Here is a 24431-nt window from a genome sequence, read left to right on the forward strand (position 1 = left end):
TTCCATAGTCGATATATCAAAATGCAGCATAAAAAATATATATATGTATGTATGTATGTATGTATGTATGTATGTATGTATATATATATATATATATATATATATATTCATGCACGAATAAAATAAATTGATAGTTAGATTAATATACACACACATATATATATGTATATTAATCTAACTAACAATTTATTTTATTCGTGCACGTATTTACTAAGCAATGTACGCAAACGCTGTAGCTAAAGCCAGCGTTTTATGGTAGAAAATATAGTTTAAAGGTTTAATCCATCCTCGATCGAGAATGGGCGTGACGAGTTTTGCAGCAGTGCGACATTAAAAAAATTGCGACCGCATTCGGCGAAGCCACGAATTTCGTGTAGTTGACGATCGAACGTTCTGATTAATGACTATGTCGAAACTCACACAGCACCACTACAATTAAGCTTCCTGTTTCTGGTACCGAATTTTAGCTTCAACCGCGTGCGCACGCTTCCAAGTGTGCAGCAGATTAATTAATTAAATTTACTGCTTAACGCAACGATTCGTGAATTTAATTACTTCGATAGTTGCGAGATAAAATTTTGGTAGCAACGTAATAACTTTCCCAACAAACAATGTAAACGCGGTAATTATGTAAATTCCTTTCTAATATAGTAGAAATTACGATTCGTTTATTGCGGCTATCAATATATGCAATTCTCTTTATTTAGCAATTTACGTTTAAAACACGCACATACCACGAGCCTAAGCATCCTATAAATCCGATTCGGCTCATAAAACAGCTTAATAGGTTTGATATCGGTTCGTAATTCATAAGTAAATATATTATAAATATTATCACATTAATATTGTTAAAATGCCATGATAGAATAATATATTCTATTATTTTTTATTTCGATTTATGATTAAAATATAATATTCAAACTTCACATTTTTTTCGACAGATATATATCTAATCAAATAAAAATAAAAATTTGATAAAAAATTATTATACAGGGTGATTCAGAATAACCTGATGTCCTTGCAATGCCATATTCTTGAGCGAATTCTGAGACGATTTTTCCTTTTACAAAATTTTGTTCGAAGCTTAGTTTTTGAGTTATAATCGAAAATAGGTAGCAACTTACGAGTTCGGTACAACGGGCAGGCAGGGACGCACAACGTATAATGAGACTGTCAAGTGTTCACTATCTTCTCATGACGCATTGCCTCGTCCCTGCCTGTCCGTTGTATCGAACTCGTAAGTAGCAAACTATTTTCAATTATAACTCGAAAACTAAGCTTCGGACAAAATTTTGTAAAAGGAAAAATCGTCTCAGAATTCGCTCAAGAATATGGCATTGCAAGGACATCAGGTTATTTTGAATCACCCTGTATATCGCAACTTCTTAATAATTAATATTAAATTGTAGTCAAATATTAACAATTGAGTTATAAAAATCAAATGCTTTAAATGACTATCGATTTCTTAAAGAGAACAAAAAGTATATTTAGACATGCTTTTGCAAGAATCAAGTTATTTTTCTGATTAAGGGGGGAGCCTCGTGTAACCGGTTAAAAAAATTGAAAAAATTTTTTTTTGCTTTAATCAATAGCAATCCATGTAGAAAATATATTCCCAAAGTTACAAAACAAAATTCGAAGTTTTAAGGAGTCCACAGCCTATTTCTTGCGCGCAGATATACAAGCGCGCGGCGGGGCGCTTGGTCAACGGTACCATAAGATATAAGATTATAGAATTTGTAACTGTTTTTGGCGCGTTTTCGGAAGTACTTATTTGAGAGTGCAATTTGGAGAGTGCAAGCAACGTGTGAAATTCGAAGAAGCAGGAAATCGGAGCCTCAGTTTTAAACTTGTTGTTACACTTTTCTTTTTTACTTTTCAATACCGAAAACTTTAAACGCGTTTTTCTCGAAACCAGTTTTTGGCAATTGGCGGGAAAGATTACTCAAAAACTATTCGATCAATCGAGTTGTCCCTGTGTATACATGTAGTTTAATAATATAAATTGTCGATAAATCTATAAAATTAGTAAAATAATTAATTTAAACAATTTTTATTGCATAAATAAGGTGACATTTTGTGGGTCAAAATCGCAATTTTTTTTTAAGTGTTGCCATTTTTTCAATTTTCAACTTTTTACTTATTTTTTAGGTTCATCGACTAGATAATTTCATAGAAAAAAAAAACTTTTTTTTTTTTTGTTTTAAACGAGTGCAAAAGACGCTACAACTCCCGCCAATTCACAACTCCAGTCACTCAAAAAAATATTTCGCTAATGTAGTTAGATTTCTAGATATCGCAACAAGAATGTATCGCTATTTTTCGTATCTGTGAAAACATTGTTTGTCACATATAGAATTTATAGCAGTAATGTTCTAGCAATAGCTTCTGAAAAATTTAGGTACCATTGCTAAATGTTATTCATTGCATGATCTAACACGTGATTGATCTTATATAGATAGGCGCTTTAGAAAAACTTTCTTTTTAAAGTTCACAAACAATACAGATATATATTCTGTTTCTGTCATCTAAACTGATTAAGTAATTACATATGCAATATCACAACAGTTGCTGATCATTTATCTGTATTAGTTAATTTTTTACACCTAGAAAATTTTAGCTATTATTGCAAGATCATTTTTTTGAGTGGTGACGAGGCTGCGTCAACATTTGTTTATAGTGGCTCTATAATCAATTATTTTTAAACAAAAAAAATTTTTTTTTACTTTTTAATATATGTTATAAAACACTAAAAAGTTTTAAAAAGATTCGTTGCATTGTTTCTTAAAAAAAAATTCTTAAAAATCACCTTTGTTTTAGCGATTCATACGAGGCTCCCCCCTTAACGTATTTAGACCAAATTACTGCGCATTTACGCAAGATGCAAGTAATCCGAGCTTTCAATCAATTACCCATCCCTGTCCACCAACTTAGCTGCAGTTTCGAAAGCGTGACATACTTGACCTAAGAACACGTTTCTAGAGAAGTGCTCGAGGCAAAAGAACATTTCGGAACTTCGTGACTAAGAAAGGAGTAACTTGGCTATTAAATGAGGTCGATGAATATCGTAACCAAAATAAATATTAAAAACTCGCAAGATTGTTCGCGAAACTGTACTAATTTCGATGCAATTTTTAGATTTTTGCTAATACTACAAAGCATTACTAATTTTTTTACAGTTTTTCAGAAGCTCACTACTACTATTCATCCTCCATTTGTTTGTCATAAAATAAATTAGAAAAAATAAACGATATTAACGTAAACTATATAAATTTTGTGATTTTAAAAACAGGAACAGTAAACCGAAAAGGTCTCAGATAATAAAAAAAAAAAATAAAAAAAAAACACGTAAAGTCCTCTAGCGCACATTTGTCTAGTTCAAGCGTGACAGCGTAATTTTTTGTCGCACGAAAAAAAACTTCAGCTTTAAAAAGTTAAACAACCGATACAATCTCACTGTGTTATTACTGCAGAAGCTGGAAAATCCATGATCCGTTATTTTCCAGAAAACAGACGTACACAGAATCAGACTGATAACAGCGCGGAACTTCAAGAATATGGCGTCGACGTCTGTAAAGCCGACAGTACTGACGTGCCATGCGGGGAAATAAAATTTTCGATTTCGCGAAGGTAATCTCCTTCCGCTTTTATCGCAAAGCGCGCAGCCAAGTTTGTCGTCTCAGTTGCACCTTCGTTTTACCAGCGAAAAAGAAGGCCGGCAGCCGGCAGCCGGAGGTTTTTCTCGTTCTTTTTAATAATTCAACGAACTATGCAAGAGAAGCAAAATTTTTCGCATCTCATCGTATAATCTCGTGAAAATGACGTACATAAAGTAAATTCGTCCCGTGAGTGTTCGCCAGGAATAAAATCAAGCCGGCGTAATATTTTTCTTAATTCAACGACAATAGCGAATAAAGTCGGGCGAAAATTGAAAGCTATTCTTTCCACATCTGTCGCGAAGAGATAAAGCGTACATTTATCAGTGCGACAAATCAACTTTGAAGTTATTGTCTGTCAAGTGCAACCATCAATTTGTCCTAAAGTCACGTAGCAGAAGCGCACAGTCATGTTGTTTCTTCGTCTTATTTATCTGAGACATGAGTGTCCTTTGTAAATCTATCAATATTGTGAACCACTAATTAAAACGCAGTATGTACCTAGCAAAAATTTTATAAAAGTCGTAGGAGAGATAAAAGAACTTTGCACCCTGATATTAGATATCTTCATAACCATCAAAATAAATTTTTGTCTAATCAATCAATACTATAATAAATTGCAACGAGTAAATTCAATTAAATTGTATATAAAACAATGATAAAAAATTTTTGACGCAAGATGATTTACTCACAGTTTGAATCGCCATCAGCAAAACTATGTAGAAAAGATCGGAAAAAGATAATCGATGATACATACCTGCAACAGAAAGAACAATATATATTATTAAAAATATGTCATAAACATATTGTGTAATCAGTAAACAATTTTTTAGCCATTTTATTAATAACAAACCTTATTGTGACAGAAAGGAGAATATTCAATTACTGTTTACATGTTAATATAAAACTTCGAAAGTTTTAACACCTACGTTCATTTATTTATAGTGATTGTCGTTTCAAAGACTGAAACTTGGAACAAAAAAACATGACGCAGTCAGTCATGTAATTTGTAGATACATGACGCCAGATTCAATAATGCACGTGAGAAATTCTAATTCCAGCTTGGTCTTAAATCGTCTCGTAAAATATACGTCGCGTTTTGCTCGCATAACATCACGATTCATGCCTCCGTGAACGCACCAGATCGACAGAGACACGAAGCTGGAAAAGCAACGATCTCATACAAACGCTCGAGAATATGTGAATAAGCTCAACGTTGCAGCTGCAGCTGCAATGCCTTTCTAAAGCTCATGGCGGAAAAGACGTATTACCTACGGCGTTATATGATAATACTCTGCGAGAGAACTCTCGTGGCTCTTATTTGATAACTGGATGAAAGAAAGTCAGTTTTATATCGAAATATTAATTATTTCAATAAAACTCGAGATCTCTTAAAAAGAAAAACACGTAGATATGTAAGAGCAATTGTTTCTTAAGTTTTCATCCTTTGCACATTTAGTATTTTTGATTCATTACAAGAAAATAGTAATTTCAAAACAGTATTTCAAGAAAACAACCCACGTCGATTAATATTTCCCACTTGTAATTTATTTTTTTCCCATTCCTAACGTCGTAACAATCTCAATCCAGGAAAAAAAAACAAATTAGGAGAGAATTAAAAAATCAGAGGAACAAAACACTCTTGTAACCCGCGGTTCAAACAAGTTAATCTCTTTCTCAACGGACAAAATAATCCTGTCGGTTGATTTCGACGCACCCTGCAGTTAATGTGCCGCAATAAAAGATAATTGCGGCGACCCCGATCCCGCTTTCTCCCATCTTGCCCGGAGCAATCGCAGCTTCCCGTAAAAGTTTCAATCGTCTTCTACCCTGACAGAAACGACGACGACCGGATACCACGTCGGTGATTCTGATTCGCGCGCGCGCTCGCGCGTGATCGTGAGATCGCCGAGAAGTTGGCGGGTCGCCAAAAGCGCTCGATCGTCAGGCAGAAAGGAGGAAGAGGGTTGACTTTCGACTTCCGCTGGAAGGAAGATTCCCTCTCGTCGCAACACGTTACCGTCTCTCGTCTACCTCGCACACATTTTGCCATCATGTTCCTTTCTCAATAAAATAATTTCGCTTTATACTTAAGACTTTTCTTAGCCTCCATTGTAATTTTCTTCAAATTAACTTGTATTCTGTAAAGCATTCATCAATCAAATGAGTCATTTAGTCCTTTATTAGCATTATTCTTGATATCTCTGACTAATACGTAGGGTGGTTAGAGAAACCATATTACGTCAATTTTAGGTCATTACAATCAACTTGTTTGTCTATATATGTTTTTTAGATACTACTTCCACGCATTATGCCTTCGCTTATCATAGAAACATTTGTGACAACAATGTCTTCGTTATTTATTTTGAAAAAGATTGACCCAGAATAATAAATTAATTTCTCTTCTTTTTTTTCGCCCTTCGTTAGACGCGCTGCTTTTTTTAGTCCTGAAAGCGTGCCAAGGCATAGCGAGAAAGAAAGGGCGAGGGCGAGGGAGGAGGTACATGCGGAGGTGGAGGTGCCGAAGAGAAAAGAAGACAACACGCGAGCTCAAAGACCTTGGCAGTGTGCGAGCGACGATGAATGGCGAGTGCGATTAAAGGTCGCTGGAAAAATGTTGGAATGGTAAACGCGTCGCTCCGGCGCCACGCGTGCGCGAATACGTGACGCTATTAAGCGAAATGATTTATCGTTATGGGATCGCGCGTTTCGCGACAGATTGCCGACGTGAGTTCTCCAATATGCCAGAAAAGTGCATGCGTCGTCATAATTTATAGGTCACTCGCAAATTACTGTCGCGCGTCATAATAATTAACAAGATGCGCGCGTTGAAGATACAGAACCGTGACAAATTTCTACGTGAAAGTTTCATTACACAATTTTAACCTCGTTAAAAAAAAAATGTTGTCTAGTGTCTTGCCGACGGCTTTGTTGGAACGAATCGGAAATTGGTTCGAAGCATGACAGCATCGCTAAAACCGTAGGAATGTCGCCTCGCCGCTGGTTTTATGTAACGCGACAGCAACAATGCCTCCAGTTGCGCCATGAATGCGTGCATGCAGAATTTGATGGAAATAGAATGCGCAACTGACGCCATTGCATAATGACGCCGCCGCCGATCGCTCAGAAGTGAAGAAAGATATTAGATTTCATTCGAATGTCTCTATCGAGGCGCGATCTTGGCGACGGTTACGAGAAAATGATGTTACGCCATGCAAGACACACCTGTTACAAAAAGACAAGAAACGACATGATGCGCCGGTCTCGGATCGATACATGGCTTTCTCGACGTGCGTCATAAACCGCACCATGTAAATTCAATTGCATGTGTGAACAAAGCGGCAAGGAAAGTTCTCTCGAAAGGTATTTCTGGATGTATTCTCCAGTCACATCGATCCGACGCACCTTCACATTCGTCTCGACAAAACGAAACCTTTGACACATGTTAATCGTCATCGTAAAAATGCTATTCCGTTGAAAAGTTAAGATTTTTCTCTAATTTGCAACCTTCCTATATTGATATTTCTGTAAAATACGTAATTGTTATTATTAATACAATTATATTCGTATATACGTCTTTACCTTTCAAGTACATCCAACTGCACGCGGATAATAACTGTTTCTTTATGAAAGTAATAATCTTCTTGATGTGTTTACTATTATACGTCCGAACCACTCAACAGCTAGATACCGACTCATTGTCAGGCAAGAAGCGCTATTGCCGATCAAGCGTATTGCGCAGCGCTACAATGAAACAAACACTAATCAAACTCGCGTGCAAAATTTAAAACGAATATATGAGATGTCATAATAAATTTACACTCTGTAAAGTTTCGATTTATGTCACAATCTATATTCAAACAAATTTTAAAAAGAAATAAAAATTTGAAACTGCTGCCATCGATTACGCTGAATTTTTCCACATCGCCCTTAAAAAAGTTTTAAAAAACAATTCTATTTTCTAAAATTAATCGAGAAATGAGAAAATATGGTAAAATGTCTCAAATGAATTAAACGTTATTAAATCGCATAATACAAAGCAATAACAGTAATAAATTATCGTCATAAATTAATATTAATATGATAGTAATATTAATGTGTATTACGCTTTTATTACAGAAATCACAGTAATAAAGTGATGCAGAATAAGAATTAAAATTCGATTAGAGCTGTCTTCAAAGACGACGCTTTTGTGAAAATCAATTTCCACGGCAACCATGCGTACCGCAATAACGTAAAATAATGCAATGACGATTCAATAATGTTGTTGAGTCGTTGAAAGGAATTTGAGGAAACGACACAGATGGTTATCATTCGTGCTCGATAAAGCATCACGATCTTTTGAAGAGAATAAGAGAGCGCATAAGGCCATTAAATGTTATATTGGATTCTGCGAAGAATCGTCCACATCAGAAAGCCACGAACATCATCAAGAATCTTTTCCTTCGAGGCAAAATGCCAAAGTGCATGCCTTGCGATAATTCCACCAATTTCTTGGAATCCCGACTGCTAGCTATTTATTACATAAATGATACCACAATGTTGCAATATAAAAAAAAATTATGCGAAAAGATAATAATTTCTTCTTGAAAATAAATCGATAATTATATTTAAACGTGACTTCTTGCACGCTCGAACAATTTGTACAGCCATGTCGTTATTCGCTTTTATATGCGCAACAATTCTTTCGTGTTTGCATATTTTATATGTGTGAAGGAGGCCTTGGGAAGAACGTTTCAAAAGGTTGAATGAGAAATTTATTATGGCTATGCAAAAATAAGATCTCCCATACATCGAAAAGCGCGACATGAAACTTATGGAGAAATTTAATAAACACGGATTCTGATAATTTATTGGATGTGTAAATTATACAACCTGAAAATGATACAGCAGATGTGCTTTTTTTGTAAGCGCAGATGTGTTTTCATACGCTTAAAAAACTCAAAGTATTATTTCATCATTATTTATAAAATAGTTATCAGTATTAAAAATAATCGAAATTAATAATTATCATTTTATTCTGATGAATAATGTTCCTGAATTTTAAAAACAAGTGTTTTTTGACATACGATAACGTAATGTATGATAAAAACATTGTTGTCACATACTTGAAATGCAACTGTTGGTTCTCTTTGCGTCACAACAGATAAAGTTGTGTGTAGTAGTTCGGCGAATATTCATTGGTGGATCAGTTTTTCGATATTTTACAATGCAGAGTTGCTCGTTTGTAATTTTATTCCGAACGTCCTTGTACATTGTTATGTACTGTCTTAATTGAAGTACTTCTAGTAGTCTCAATTTGTCGTTACAATAGCTGTTTTGCATACTTTACATAAAAGAACAACGTTGAATAACATTTTTGCGCCGTTTCCGCGCATTTTTTTACATTTCATTTGTTGTTGATATCATGTATCGAATTTTCTTCAATTCTATTAATGTTTTACAGTTTTTGCAGTTTCCATTTTGTATATTATTCGTAAATTTTTGCCTGTCTCCGATTTCGTCAAATTTGATAGTTTTAGAAACCTTTCGATATATTATAACACAGATAATATTTCTCGATTGTGAAATTAAGTACATCGATAAATCAATCATCGATTCGACCTTTCGTTATACAACAAAACTGCAATCTCTGGAAACAGCAATGAAATACGTGCAGCAGATTGAGATTCCAGCTAGATCAACAAAGTCGAGCCTCTTCCGTTCCGTAATCTACCGCGTTTGTTTTGTTCGACTAAATCCTTCGATCGATTCAGTCCACTCTCTCTCGAGACCTCATTAAGAATACTTCGCCGGAAGACGTGCGCGGTACACGAGGAGGAAAAGGAGAGAAACAATCAAACTGTAAATCGTTAAGCCGTCGACAATTAAGATATCGATGTGCGGACTATTTATCAAGTTTGAATGAAGCAATTATCGAGCGTTAGATTGCGCCTTTAAAAGCAAGATTAAATCTCCGCGAGTCCTCTCAAATTTGTTACTATGTAAGAATTTCTATAATATATAGACAATTCCTATAATACATAGGAGCTTCACTTGATACCAGAATGTTAACTTCTTTCTGTAATTGTTTATAATCATACGTCTCTAAAGAATCTGAAAGATTTAAAAAAATTATGCAAGAGTGTATCAAATCAACTTATCGTCTAATTTAATATAGCATTTTATTGTTGAACAATACCTTATCTTTGTTAATTTTATTATAATTTTAAATTCAATTCAGACAAAAAAGAGCGAAATTGTACAAATTCAGACAAAAATATTATGAAATATAGTTAACTGATGTGCAAAAGTGTATACAACAGTTAACAAAGATTAAATACATCTTATTCAATTAAGTTACACGAATGAGAAAATTTAATTATTCCCGTAGGAGAAACGAGCGGAAGTTGGCAAGAAACTTCACGCTGGTATGTTTACCAACAAGATGGAAAAAAATGGTCCGCTGGAGCGGTAGACGACAGGAGCCCAGACATTCCTGCAAATTCGCGGATACGAAATTGCCAAGCGTTATAAATAAGACGAACGGTAGCCTTGTCCGTGACAAATTTAAACGCGGGATGCTGCATTTTATTCGAAGAAAACGATCGACGATAATAAATGGCGCGCTAAAAATACTGACTTTGGAGCAGATTGCCTCAATCGGTTCTGAAAAATTCCTCGCCACGGTTGCTTTCGCACGTGTTCCAAACGATCCCGACTTCAGTTGACTTACCCCCGGATACTTGACATTCTTTTCAGACAGCTTTGGAACAATACATCCTCTAGAAATTGTATACTCTCGATATCTCTTACGAAAAAGTTTGCGCGAACGCAAACCATTAAATTAACATTAACCTTCACGAATTCGAGAGTAAAGCGTTTTTCTATAATATATAAACGTACTCTGAGTTAATTTTACAACATGTATGGTATAATTATTCGACATTGAGCGCGAGAAACATTCACGGTTGAGAAACTTGGGAGGATTAAGACTCAAAGGAAATACGTTATTCCGTTTCCTATCGTCTTCGTCATCCTCCTTCATCTTCCTCCTTCATCTTCCTCCATCTTTTTCCCCACTCTTTTTCCGCAGGAGACCGTTAAGTTCTTTGGAGCGATCGACGGCGGACAGGACAGGTACCTCATCTGCAGGTAGTACACGACAGAAGGACAAGCTGTATCGCGATGTAGACACGTACCGAGAGAATGAAGATAGGTATGCCGTTTTCAGGATGCAGGAGAGCATGCATCCGCAGTTAGAGACAAAGATATCATACACAGGATAGAATGAATCGTACAACAGGCGGGCGGATGTTTTCTCTTCTCTCTTTCACACATTATTCACACTCTCCTTTTTTAGTGTCTTTCGTATTTCGAAGCTCGCACACGATGCTGACGCGTTAACCGCTTGGCGATATTTTAATATTAATTAGTAACGTAATTAATTAGTAACGTAATTAATTAGTAACGTAATTAATTAGTAACGTATCAAAAGCAATAAATATATTTTTATACTTAAGATGTGTATTTTCATATTAAAGAAAAAAGTAGAATGCGTTCCACAAACGTAAGCAAGCATAAATGTACAAAATTTTTGAAATTGTCATATTGACATCAATATCAATAAAAAAAAGGCACAAGATTTATCATCGCATAGCGTGCAAAAGTTATTCCGTTGCAAAAAGTTTGCGGCCTGCATTTAGCTGCCGTATACGAAATTCGTTATAAATTCGTGGCCCAATTCCAAGAAATCCTCTTGCCCAGTTCAAAGCATGAAATTTCCGCCGCGTCTGACAAATAGTTCGAAAAGTAGACGAACTCTTTACGGAGGAATGCGGAGGAAACGTTTTATCGGCGCGCTCCACTCGATGTTTTGCAGTTAGCATCGTCTGGCGCGCATTTACGATCTTTTTACATAACTTCGCGCGAACAAGTGAGTCCACGAGTTTACCAGCATGCCAACGATATATGCATTGCGAGAAGAAAAAGTCATATCTATCTGGCAGCGATATTCTATTGACCTCTTAACCCTTGAACACTCGTGCCAAATAAAAGTTAACACAGATTCACGCGTGACATTTTCGGAGCGTCATAACTTCAATTTTAATTTTCAAAAATGTTTCCTACTTATCAAGCCAATTCTTGCTAATTGAATAATCTGTTCTCTAGTTTCGTAAAAGCGCATTTACACGAAACACAAAGTAAAATGGTAAGTTAATCTTGTTATTGAAAAGTGAGGCAAATAACATGCTATTCAGCTCTTTATTGCAGGTTTCACGTAAAGCCGACGTGAGCGGACAAATGCGCCGCGGGGAATTCCTCGAGCTGTGTGTGCTGGCGCCGTTCCAAAGACGCTATATTCCCTAATTCAGAAACACGGATTTTTCCGAGACCGGTCGGCTGACGCGGGGCAACGCGAGAAACACGTTTTTAATCCTGAACGGCCACGTTCTCCCGTTTGTCTCCTGAAATTACGACCCAATTGCCGTGGGAGGCTGCTGGCAACGCAATGGAGGCGCCCACGAACTATTTTCCCCGTGGAATACCGCCAAAAGTGACTCGACACACTTCGCCGGTCTGCGGACTGACCGACGAGGAATTCGACGAGGAGAAGCGAACGCTGAGATCATCGCTGCGTAGCCACAGAATAGGCATACTCCATCGACAAATTGAATATAAACTTTTGTAGAAAGTTGTGTCTACTTTAATATCGCTTGTGGTACCGTTGCGTCAAACGGATAAATGTGTTTAACAAATAACATTTGAGCAATAAATATTAGCTTTGATTTCATGTGCAATGCAATATTGTCAATTGAGTTAAAAGTAAAAATTTTCAAGTTCATAAACCGTATAAAAAAAAACTAAAAAATATACGACAAAAGAGCGTAGCGACAAAAGAGAGTATTGACGTTTCAATAATATACCTATTTTTCTGGGGAAGCGTTTAATTTGGGAGTGGATGAAATTGTCCGATATTCTGTTTCGGTCGATTCGATGAATGGAGAGAAGCCTGAGTCCACCTGGGTAAATTGAATAAATCGAAGAGAGAGCTTTGATCTGCACCTATTGAGGATGCGTGCGGTGTGCTTTTCAAAGACCAACGGATCTCCTGTATATTCAGCAAAAGGGACTTGCATATTTACTGCAGTTGCGTTTACCTCGCATCGTCGCAATTGCATGTATATTATTTAGGAGTTATTTGATATAGAAAAATTTTTCTAAACGCCAAGTAATTATAAGATAGTGTAGTTTTCGAGTTACAAATTAAATAACAACAAAATAAATGTAAAAAAGTAAATTTCATAAAAAATGTTGCTTGTCTTTTGTTTTCATTTGTAATGTGATGCAATTCTAGGAATTTTATTCACATCCGAAATCGAAGAATCACTTCATCCCACATTGATCATCGCGATGGCACGCCGATTCACGTCCATTAAAACGACAGTTGCCAAAAATTATACATAATTTGTAAACAACTTGCATACCTACAACATTCCTACTACATATTTTCGCAAAACTACCGGATATGACAAGTTTTACTAAGAAATCGTGTAAGACTGCGAATATAATAAAATTGTTAATTTCGCCAAAAATTTCAGTTATGCAGTACTGTTCTTTAGACGATGTTATTCTAGTTAACCAACTGAATGCCGAATTAAACGAGGCTTTCGATTAGTCGGAATCAACGCAAGGTTGTCTCGACAAATGAGCAAATTCTTGGCAAAGAGCTTCTGTGATATTCGAAACAGCGGAAGTGGAATAGCGGTGATGAATGAGCGAATAGTCAACTCGCGACTGTGTCATCTTCGCAAAACACGACAACGAGAATGACGAATGCCGCAACGCAACTGCATACGCAGAATTGTACAAACGCCCATCGATCACGTTGTTTGAAATTCAATCGAGGTCGTTATGAAAGTCTCGCAATGCAAAATCTTATCTATATGCGCGAAAGCGTTTCAGGAATTTTTACGCAGTCCAGAAATCAAATTTATATTCGGTTAACAAAAATATACAAAATATATCTTGGACATCTTCGACAGAGTGAAAAAAATATCGCGCGATAGCGAGAGGTAGCAGAATAGTGCATATTTACTTACATACATATTTATATACTATTGAAAAATATTGGATATTTACGAAACTGCCGAATATTTGCAAAAATGCCAAAACATACATATCTACATATTTATATGTCATGAACCGAATATGAAGTTCCTTCTTTAACAGATAAAAATCACTTCGCGATAGCTTAATGCACTGTGCAAATGTTACACAAAATAAATGGACCGATATATCGACCACACATGAGTGGAATAATTTGATATCCCCGAGACAGAATATCATATATCCACGTGATTATATGCGGTTTAACAGTGTTAACTTAATCAGCTTGATCGTAATCTCTCTGAAAGGAGAGCGACGAAATCGGAAAAGGTCGGGAATTCCCGCGGAATCCGATAACTGCATCGATATACATACATAACTTAAGTGGCAAGCGAAATCAAATCAACGGTTCATCGACTGCAAAAACTTCGCAAGTAATTCTATTAATTACAAAATTTCGCACACATTTTTTCACGGAATACATTCGATGTGAATGTACACAATGCACTCCTTTCAACAAGTAACAAAAGTCCATTACAAAAACTATTTGTGCATCGGTTGCAAATGCTTTTCTACAGTTCTGAATACTATCCGCATATTTAATTCTTGATATTATTTTATACTGTAAGATTTTATATATAATTTAAAAAAAAAACATTTTTTAACTATACAAATTTGCTACAATTTAATTATGCGTTAAAAAATGCATACAAAAAGTTGCATAAAATTTGTCTCGAAAAATATTAAACGAGCACTATCGAGCTTGTAAAAGCTTGTTTTATGGACTTTTAAAAAATACTTGTTTTTATAAATGTAGTTTTTGTACTATGACTCAATCTCTTTTGACATTTGCTGCATTGTAGTTCACGTCTAACGCAACGGACATGAAAAAATATCGGTCATCGGTGATTGCAAAGCGAATGCTATATCGGCTCACAAACTATGTCATAAATTTTCTGTACGAGCAAAATTCGAATATCAAAATATTAAAACCCGTATTGATAATTAATTTATTGTATTATTATATCGACATACTGTAAATAAATTTATCAAAATTACTTCATTAATAAAAAGCAGTTCCTAATTTTCCGTAGTATAAATCAATCGAATATCGCTAAACAATTCTTCTGCATGCAATGCGCTCGATATAATCGCAACCTTTATAGTTGCAATAACGAAACAGGAAATTTCACTCATAATTTATCGCTGGTGCAACTGCACAATTGCAGATATGTAATCAACAATGCTTATCAACTCTTAAATATTATATCATATTTAATACGTTTTCGATGCATTATATGCTTTTATAAATTATCTCACGTTGCAAACATTATTGTATCATCTTTTTAAAATTTTTGTTATGCTTTATTTTTTGTATATTAATTTTTATTTTTACTTATTATGTATAAAAATTGTGATGTGTGAAAATTCATTCATATAAAATTATCAAAATTATTAAAAGTTGAAGTGTACAATCAACTTTCATGTACATATCAATGTTTAGGTGCATTGCTGACGCACCGACCCTGATCGCACACTGATACTCTAGCCCAGTGCTCGGAATTAGTCTGAACATTTCAGCCGATTTCCGTGGTATACGCCTCCTTTCCTCTCCTTACCGCGCGCGCCGCAGCCGCTAGGGCCAGCGCCGCCGAGCGTTAGGAGCGGCACTATCTGATTAGGTTCTATGAGTAGGTTCTTCTCCCTATTTATTAAAATTTAAAAAAATTTATTAAAATTTATTAAAAATAAATTTTTTTTTAAATTTATTAAGTGGAAATATTTCAATAGATTTCTACGTCACCCATGAGGTACTAATACTGACACGTTTTTCAAAAAGTGGTTTTTATCTACATTATTGCATCAATTGTTCATTCTCATAAAAGGCTAAGAAAATCTAATTAAGAAAATCTCTTTTACATATATATTTTTTTTTTAATTAAAAATTTATTTTTATCTTTAGTGGAATAGGTCTACGGGGGAAACCATTTAAAAAAAAACGCGTCAGCATTAGTATCTCATGGGTGACGTGGAAATCTATTGAAATATTTCCACTTAATAAATTTAAAAATAAAAAATTTATTTTTAATAAATTTTAATACATTTTTTTAAATTTTAATAAATAGGGAAAAGAACCCACTCATAATCAGATAGTGTCGCTCCTAACGCTCGGCGGCGCTGGCCTTAGCGGCTGCGGCGCGCGCGGTAAGGAGAGGAAAGGAGGCGTATACCACGGAAATCGGCTGAAATGTTCAGACTAATTCCGAGCACTGCTCTAGCCTATAAAACGGTCTCGGCGCGCCCGTATAACCTTTTACATCGGTTGAATCCGGTATAGCGTTTAAAAGATTTTAGTGCCACTTTTCAGAAACACCGACGGTAAATCTAATCGTAAATCGGTCTTTGACAGAAAATCGATTTCTTGCGCGCAAACAGATTAACAAATAAATTATTAATATTACGAATAATTAACTTTGTATTAATAGAATAATATAAAACAGTCGGCTCTTTTATATGTTTAAATAAAAATAACTGTTTTGGTATTGACTTAAATCTATTTGCGAAATCTCTACAACAAACTACAATTAACAATCAGAAGTTTCTCCGTCATCGACTTCCATTATTCTTTCTCTTTTTTTTCTTTTTATGATCAAATTGTTATATATCTTTTTATCGGAATATGCTATTTTTATTCCAATTCTATCGTTCAGCATTCACTGCATTATAACTGATTCAATCATCGCTACAACTACAGTGGAATAAGAAATGAGGTCACGAAAATACCAAAGTACATATATATACTTATACCTGTACGATATTCGATACGATATTCGATAGATTGCGGAGATAATTTTAGATAACTTCAAATATCACTACTGTATTCGACTTTTAAAGAAGTAGTTTAGCTGATCGAAATCGTAGAGGCAGATGCTTCCTTAGTCAAGTGTCTGACTGACAATGAGAGTTTTCGCTCTGCGAAAACACGTTTTGTAAAACGAGAGAGAAAGAGTTCGTTAAAAAGGGATACCGCAATAATCCTGCAATTCTGCTTTCTGTTATTCGGATTGTGAACTTTATTTCCGCTATAATATTTCAAATTATATCAAAACGTCTTTGGTCATGTTCCAAGTAGTTCATAAGCTCGATAATAATGGCAGCAAGATTCAATAGATCAAACTGTACGGCCTTTATGTTATAGTACATATACTTCTTTTGGTCATAAATCTCTAACAGAGAAACTTGCACCATTTTGTTACAATATCCATGAAATGAATAAGACTGCAAATATATTTGCAAGAAGAAAATTAATTGACAAAATATACTATAATTAAAATCAGAATAATTAGAAATGGTACTTTAAAATATCAATTGTTGATATTTCCACAATATATTCCGTTACTAGCGCTACCAATAGTAAAAATCAATATTACGCAGTCAGATTCAAAGAAAAATATTCTACAATAGAAACATATAAAAATAGTTTTCAAACCAGCATGATATTTCTCGTTTACCTGATATTACTCTGTCATCTGCAGGTACGATAGACTCGCGAAAATGCAGCAAAGCAGAATCGGTCGCTATTACGTAAGCTAGAGAGGAATGTATATTCCGCATTCCGCTGGCGTGCAACCGCGAGATGATTCGCGTGCATTATACATATATGGATGATATGCTGATTAATTTCTCGCTGCGCAAAAAAAAAAACGATTTTTCTCGTGAAAAATTAAATATCGGTATAAAAATTTATTTTTACCTGTCAAAATTGTACATATAGTTATTAATAACGACAAACTTTCATTATCAATCAGTCAATAATCTTCTCAAAGAGAAAAAACAAATTGGTTAATGATTGCATGAAAAATAACAAATAAATTATCAAAATATTTAATATTAAAGAAAGTCAAATTTTTCTTAAACAAATATTGACGCCAAATTCATAAAAAAATTATATTAAAATTTCATTTGGAGCCAATACATCGCTCCACATATTAATCTTCGAACCTAAACAAAACCCGAAGCTCGCAGTAACTTGGCAATCATGATGATTTATAAATCGGAGTAGCGGCTATTTGCGAGTCGATGCCTCGATGGGTGCGGCGATCGCGAAATGCACACCAAGGAAACCTTGGAGATGCCTGGGCAAACCTTGACCGCGCCATGTTGCGACAGGGTCGTTGGTATCGCGAGTGTTTATCCTGTCAGCCGAAGCACTAGAATAGAACCAGGCCAGTCTCGACTTGCCGAGAGAGATCTTGTTGCCGAGGAGGAAACCAACAACGAGTAAATATACACGGGCACCAGTGTGCAGAGGCAAAATGCAATGTCTGACAGCTCGTTCGAAGGTGCGCTGACTTTATTATGAGACAAACGCAACCTTGCAACGAGACATGAAGATAGGTGATTTTATTTTAGTGACATTTTGAGTGCTCGAACATAAAAATGACTTCTTACGTGAGGTTCTAAAGACATACTCAAGCGCCCTAGAGTTTAGCGAATTAAATTTCGAACTTGTGCTTCAGCTATTTTCGAAAAAACTCTGTTCGGCAGAAATCGAAATCAACTTAATTACTTAATCTATAAAATTAGAAGATATACCTCTGAAAAATATCACATTAATTTTTTTCTACACATTTGTTCTTCAAACATAAAAATTCCAACGTACACTTCTTCGTATCTATTATATTTTAAACAATATCCTAGAAGCTGATCGTTGCTACTGCATTTCTCGAATGCCGGAACGAGGAAAAAAGGCAATGACATGGCAGCAATATAGAAACGTATTCAATCGACACCGGGTCATTCTCAGGAAGCGGAAGGAGCCTTTCAATCCTGACGATATCGGGCCGAAAGAAGCGCAGCGTAGCTCGTTCCAATTATCTCGAAGAAGTTAACGGAAGAATCGACCGCGTGTAGTCATTAAGCTCTCAACAATAGAATCTAACCACAAGGAGAGGGCGGCGTTGCCTATTATTGAGGAAAATGGCCGAGTAGCGGCGGCAAACAGATGAGAACAGTAACAGCCAGCGAGCTCCAAGTTACTCGCGTTAGGCTGAAGCAATACGGAATGCGGCGCCAAGTGTCTTCCGGCTACGAAATCATTGTATGCAACGTGCGAAAATAGACGAGCGTAATGTTACAGAAAGGAAAGTTAGCGATGTTGCATGGGAACGATGCTGCGCAATATTAGTACTTTGTAAATATTAATCTAATGTTTAATTATACATCGTTAATAAACTTAGTTTGTTAATTTTTACTTTTTTTATATTTGCTATTTTATATTTTCTCGATATCTATAATTCTAAAATCTTTCTGTAAACTTGAGTAAACTCTGTATGATAAAGTTTTAAAAAAGGCATGTAAAATCGTAAGTTTTATAATAACCTATTTTCTAAATTTCAACCACGTTTCCGCGGTTCTGGTTTCCATCCGCTGTTTCCGCTGTCATAACTCGAATCTTATCGGCTATAAAAATGTATACAACCGACCGATTATCCGGAAAACTCCGCTGCTGCTTACAACAAGACACTGCAGAGTTGAAAAATGTAATTTCTCTCGGTGGAGCTTCATACCTTTTATATCTGGTGAACAAATATTCCGTCAAAGGAATGTACAACGCAGCATGGCATATCGGTTTGCTCGTTTTAAAAATGTTTCGTATAAATAATTTATGACTTCAGGATTATATCGCTAGCGTATAGCCTGTCGATATCGATAGGAAATGGGGACTTCATTAACATCGCGCTACATGTCCAGAAATATAGTAAAGCGAACGCGTAACGAATTAAACTTATGAAAACGACATTGCATTCAAACATTCAGAAACATTTCAACCTCTGTGAAGTTGGCCCCCCATTTTTCAAAATAAAAAAAAATGATTAGAGTTCTGGATGCCCCCCGAGGAGTTCTAGAGTTCTCAGACCATTTTAGAAAGAGTTCTGCCATTTAAAGTAAAGAAAACACCATTTGAAAAATGGGGGGGCTAACTTCACGGCGCCCCCCATTATGTAAAAAATCCAAATTTTTTTATAGTTCTGAGTAGATTTCAAATAGTTCTATAGTTCTAGATAAGATTCAAAAATAGTTCTGCTCGAAATACTACGTAAATTAAATTTGAAATTCTCGACTTAGAAAACGAAAAATAGCGAGAACTCGTTCAATTTTGATTTTAGCGTTTCGAGCCTTAAGGATAATCGTTAGAACTCGTGAGGGGCTATACAGAACTCTCAACAGAACTGCCGGTTACCGAGAAAAAAATTTTTTTCCTGTAGGACTTAAAAATTTTTCGAATCCGAACCTTCAACCATCGAGAACTTTTTTATTTCGCCTCTGAGCGCTTCGAGTGTTAATAATTATTGTTACAACTCTTCGGGGGGCGTACAGAACTCTCAACAGAACTGCCGAATACCAAGAAAAAATTTTTATTAGAAATTTTTCGAATCCGAAACTTCAACCATTGAGAACTTTTTTATTTCGCCTCTGAGCGCTTCGAGTGTTAATAATTATCGTTAGAACTCTTCGGGGGGCGTCCAGAACTCTCATCAGAACTGCCGGTTACCAAGAAAAAATTTTTTTTTTTATAAGAGAAATTTTTCGAATCCGAAACTTCAACCATTGAGAACTTTTTTATTTTAAAAATTTTTTCTCGGTAACCGGCAGTTCTGATAAGAGTTCTGGACGCCCCCCGAAGAGTTCTAACGATAATTGTTAACACTCGTAACGCTTAGAGGCGAAATAAAAAAGTTCTCAATGGTTGAAGTTTCGGATTCGAAAAATTTCTCTTATAAAAAAAAGAATTTTTTCTTGGTAACCGGCAGTTCTGATGAGAGTTCTGGACGCCCCCCGAAGAGTTCTAACGATAATTATTAACACTCGTAACGCTCAGAGGTGAAATAAAAAAGTTCTCGATGGTTGAAGTTTCGGATTCAAAAAATTTCTAAGTCTTACAAGAAAAAAAATTTTTTCTCGGTAACCGGCAGTTCTGATAAGAGTTCTGGACGCCCCCCGAAGAGTTCTAACGATAATTGTTAACACTCGTAACGCTTAGAGGCGAAATAAAAAAGTTCTCAATGGTTGAAGTTTCGGATTCGAAAAATTTCTCTTATAAAATAAAAAATTTTTTCTTGGTAACCGGCAGTTCTGATGAGAGTTCTGGACGCCCCCCGAAGAGTTCTAACGATAATTATTAACACTCGTAACGCTCAGAGGTGAAATAAAAAAGTTCTCGATGGTTGAAGTTTCGGATTCAAAAAATTTCTAAGTCTTACAAGAAAAAAAATTTTTTCTTGGTAACCGGCAGTTCTGATGAGAGTTCTGGACGCCCCCCGAAGAGTTCTAACGATAATTATGAACACTCGTAACGCTCAGAGGTGAAATAAAAAAGTTCTCAATGGTTGAAGTTTCGGATTCAAAAAATTTCTAAGTTTTACAAAAAAAAAAATTTTTTCTTGGTAACCGGCAGTTCTGATAAGAGTTCTGGACGCCCCCCGAAGAGTTCTAACGATAATTATTAACACTCGTAACGCTCAGAGGTAAAATAAAAAAGTTCTCGATGGTTGAAGTTTCGGATTCGAAAAATTTCTATTAAAATTTTTTCTCGGTAACCGGCAGTTCTGATGAGAGTTCTGGACGCCCCCCGAAGAGTTCTAACGATAATTATTAACACTCGAAGCGCTCAGAGGCGAAATAAAAAAGTTCTCAATGGTTGAAATTTCGGATTCGAAAAATTTCTAATAAAAATTTTTTCTTGGTATTCGGCAGTTCTGTTGAGAGTTCTGTACGCCCCCCGAAGAGTTGTAACAATAATTATTAACACTCGAAGCGCTCAGAGGCGAAATAAAAAAGTTCTCGATGGTTGAAGGTTCGGATTCGAAAAATTTTTAAGTCCTACAGGAAAAAAATTTTTTTCTCGGTAACCGGCAGTTCTGTTGAGAGTTCTGTATAGCCCCTCACGAGTTCTAACGATTATCCTTAAGGCTCGAAACGCTAAAATCAAAATTGAACGAGTTCTCGCTATTTTTCGTTTTCTAAGTCGAGAATTTCAAATTTAATTTACGTAGTATTTCGAGCAGAACTATTTTTGAATCTTATCTAGAACTATAGAACTATTTGAAATCTACTCAGAACTATAAAAAAATTTGGATTTTTTACATAATGGGGGGCGCCGTGAAGTTAGCCCCCCCATTTTTCAAATGGTGTTTTCTTTACTTTAAATGGCAGAACTCTTTCTAAAATGGTCTGAGAACTCTAGAACTCCTCGGGGGGCATCCAGAACTCTAATCATTTTTTTTTATTTTGAAAAATGGGGGGCCAACTTCACAGAGGTAACATTTCATCGTGAAATTACTCGAGAGTTGGTAACAAACACTATGTTTCTGGAAGTAGACTGGAAATTATTCAGTCATAGACGGACAAAAGGCGATGATTGAAAAGTTAGATTTCTAATCTTTCCGCGCTACCACAAAACAAAACAACCAGCGCAATTTCTTAGCTCTTACCAGCTCTTAATCTTTTATAAGTATTATATTTCTGTTAACCCAGATAGACAAATGTTAGCAGTATTGACAGATTGACAGCTAATTTAATCAATTTTGATAAAAAATTAATCAAATTTGCTGTCAATTTACCAACGTTGCTAACATTTTGGCTATAAATATTTTCGAAATAAAATAGAGTGTGTTTTTGATTGCAAAGAAATTAATTGAAAGAAAAATGATCTTTCCGCGACATACCATAAATAGTACAATGTACTAATGATTCTGAAATTAAAATCATTTCTGCCAATAGCAAATACAAATAGAAAATTTATTTATTACTTTTTTATTATTATTACTTTTTTTAATTTCCTCGTCGATGGTCACTGTGTAATATAGAATGTATTACAGTAGCAAACATGTTTACTGCAAAACTTATGAAACAATCGATTTCACATCCTGGTCCAATAGATATTGCGTATTAATACCGGTTTTATCCGACCTTTATGACGTCAAACACGTGTAATCGACACGACGACATTGCGAGACCGCGCGATCGCGCCTAGATCGATTCTTTTTCCTCGGCGATCGTAATCGTGGCGAAAAATGGGAACGGTAATACCAAGAGGTAACGGCGTTACGGTCGAGCGAATAGCGCATAGATCCGTTACTTTTGCGGACGCCGTGCCTCGTCGAATCCACCGTGTCTTTAAACACGTCGAGCGAGCGATGTCAGTGACGCGTGATGTCACGACGAAATCAATGATAGCGCGAAGTTGGTGATGACAGTCATTCGCAACAGATTCAGTGCCTTTTAACTCGCTTTACCTCGACAATATTTGCGTTATGAGCGATGCGCTTGAATCAGAAATTACCGTCCCGCTTTATTTCAAGGAGGTATAGAGAGATTAAAGAAGCTTAGCAAATAAATTATCGACTAAACAATTACTTAAGCGGATGATACTTTAATATGAATTAGTGTAGTAACTATATATTTTTATTCAAGAAATATCTTTTGTAACGAAATGCGGTTTATTACTGGAGCGAAACTCAGCATTCCGTCATAATTTACTATTATCTTCAAGAAACGTGATAAGCGCTGTACGCATTCAAAGTAAATATACAACCCATTTCATCGAGATCTACAACGAGAGATCGAGGAGTAAATAAGCAATCGAGTGCATATCAAAGGTATCCACCCATAGTTATTATTCCCCCGTCGTTCTACAATTGGTGCGTCGTAAACCACCCCTATCGATTCCCGTTATTACCAGTGCTCGCCCAAATACGAGACAATCCTGCAATATACCGTGCGTTGCATTTGATGCTCGTGGGCAACGTCGCTCGATGCCGGGCAAATATATCCGTCGTTAAAAGTGTTTGTCGATCGACCTAAGCTGTGTGAGTTATCTCGACGGAGAGGTAGCTTCTCGATAGAATGCAGAACGCATTTCACGGCTGATTTATGAGTTAGCAGTTAGACGAATTGGGTCGCAAGCTCGACTGTCTACAAGATATCGAGAAGCTCAACAGTAAACAGCATAAATATTCAAATTTAAAACAAGAATAGTTTTATTCGCTGTATAAATACTTTGCAATATTCTGTTTGATGATGAAACGAAAAATTCTTGCAGCAATATTTACGAAGTATCGATATCTCGTTAGAACGACGGCGGTGGCGACAGCAACGATTTTATCGGCGCGATGCAAAAGTTTGACGGCCTATCGACGGGGAAGCCTCGTGACGCACTGTCGCTTTTCACATTGTATTAATGGATGACGGTTGTCGGTGTCCACCCCGCACAGTCTAGTCTGGGATCACAATAAATGGTTTCCACGTGTCACGGATAAAAAAAAGTAGAAGGGCGGCGTCGCGGCGCAACTGGCATCGACCAGAGGGGAAACGCTTAACAATAATTCCGGCGAAAGATCGATTTTGTTCCCTTTATAAGAATCTGAGAAACGTTGCTAAAACGCACGTTTTATTTTTCAGTACGAGTGAAATCGACGAAAAAATGTTGCGATAACTTGACGTTTGAATATTTCAAAAAAATATATTTAAACAAAATTAAATATCTCTTTTTTCATTTTAAACTGTGCACTATATCAGAAATATTTTAGAAATATGATTCGGCTCAATTCGATGTACAAAATGCATCGAAAATCGCATTTTCAATTCGATATTAAATTTAAAGTAAAAATAGAATTGTTGTCC

The 24431-nt window shown here is 35.8% G+C and overlaps 1 protein-coding gene across 20 annotated transcripts in view; it reads right to left on the reverse strand.

Moving 5' to 3' along the window:
• The window catches only part of LOC105670030 (phosphatase and actin regulator 2), a 324201-nt gene that overhangs the window by 198471 nt on the left and 101299 nt on the right, over positions 1-24431 (reverse strand). The window contains exon 1 of one of the 20 annotated variants that reach the window (XM_067347508.1): positions 7239-7627. The exons of the other annotated variants lie outside the window; for them this stretch is intronic. Coding sequence (XP_067203609.1) covers positions 7239-7251 — 13 coding nt within the window. The 5' untranslated portion in view covers positions 7252-7627. Of the gene's footprint in view, positions 1-7238; positions 7628-24431 lie in introns of those variants that run through there. 20 annotated transcript variants of the gene reach the window in all.

This window comes from Linepithema humile, chromosome 1 (assembly GCF_040581485.1).
Source record: "Linepithema humile isolate Giens D197 chromosome 1, Lhum_UNIL_v1.0, whole genome shotgun sequence".
Taxonomy (NCBI): Eukaryota; Metazoa; Arthropoda; class Insecta; order Hymenoptera; family Formicidae; genus Linepithema; species Linepithema humile.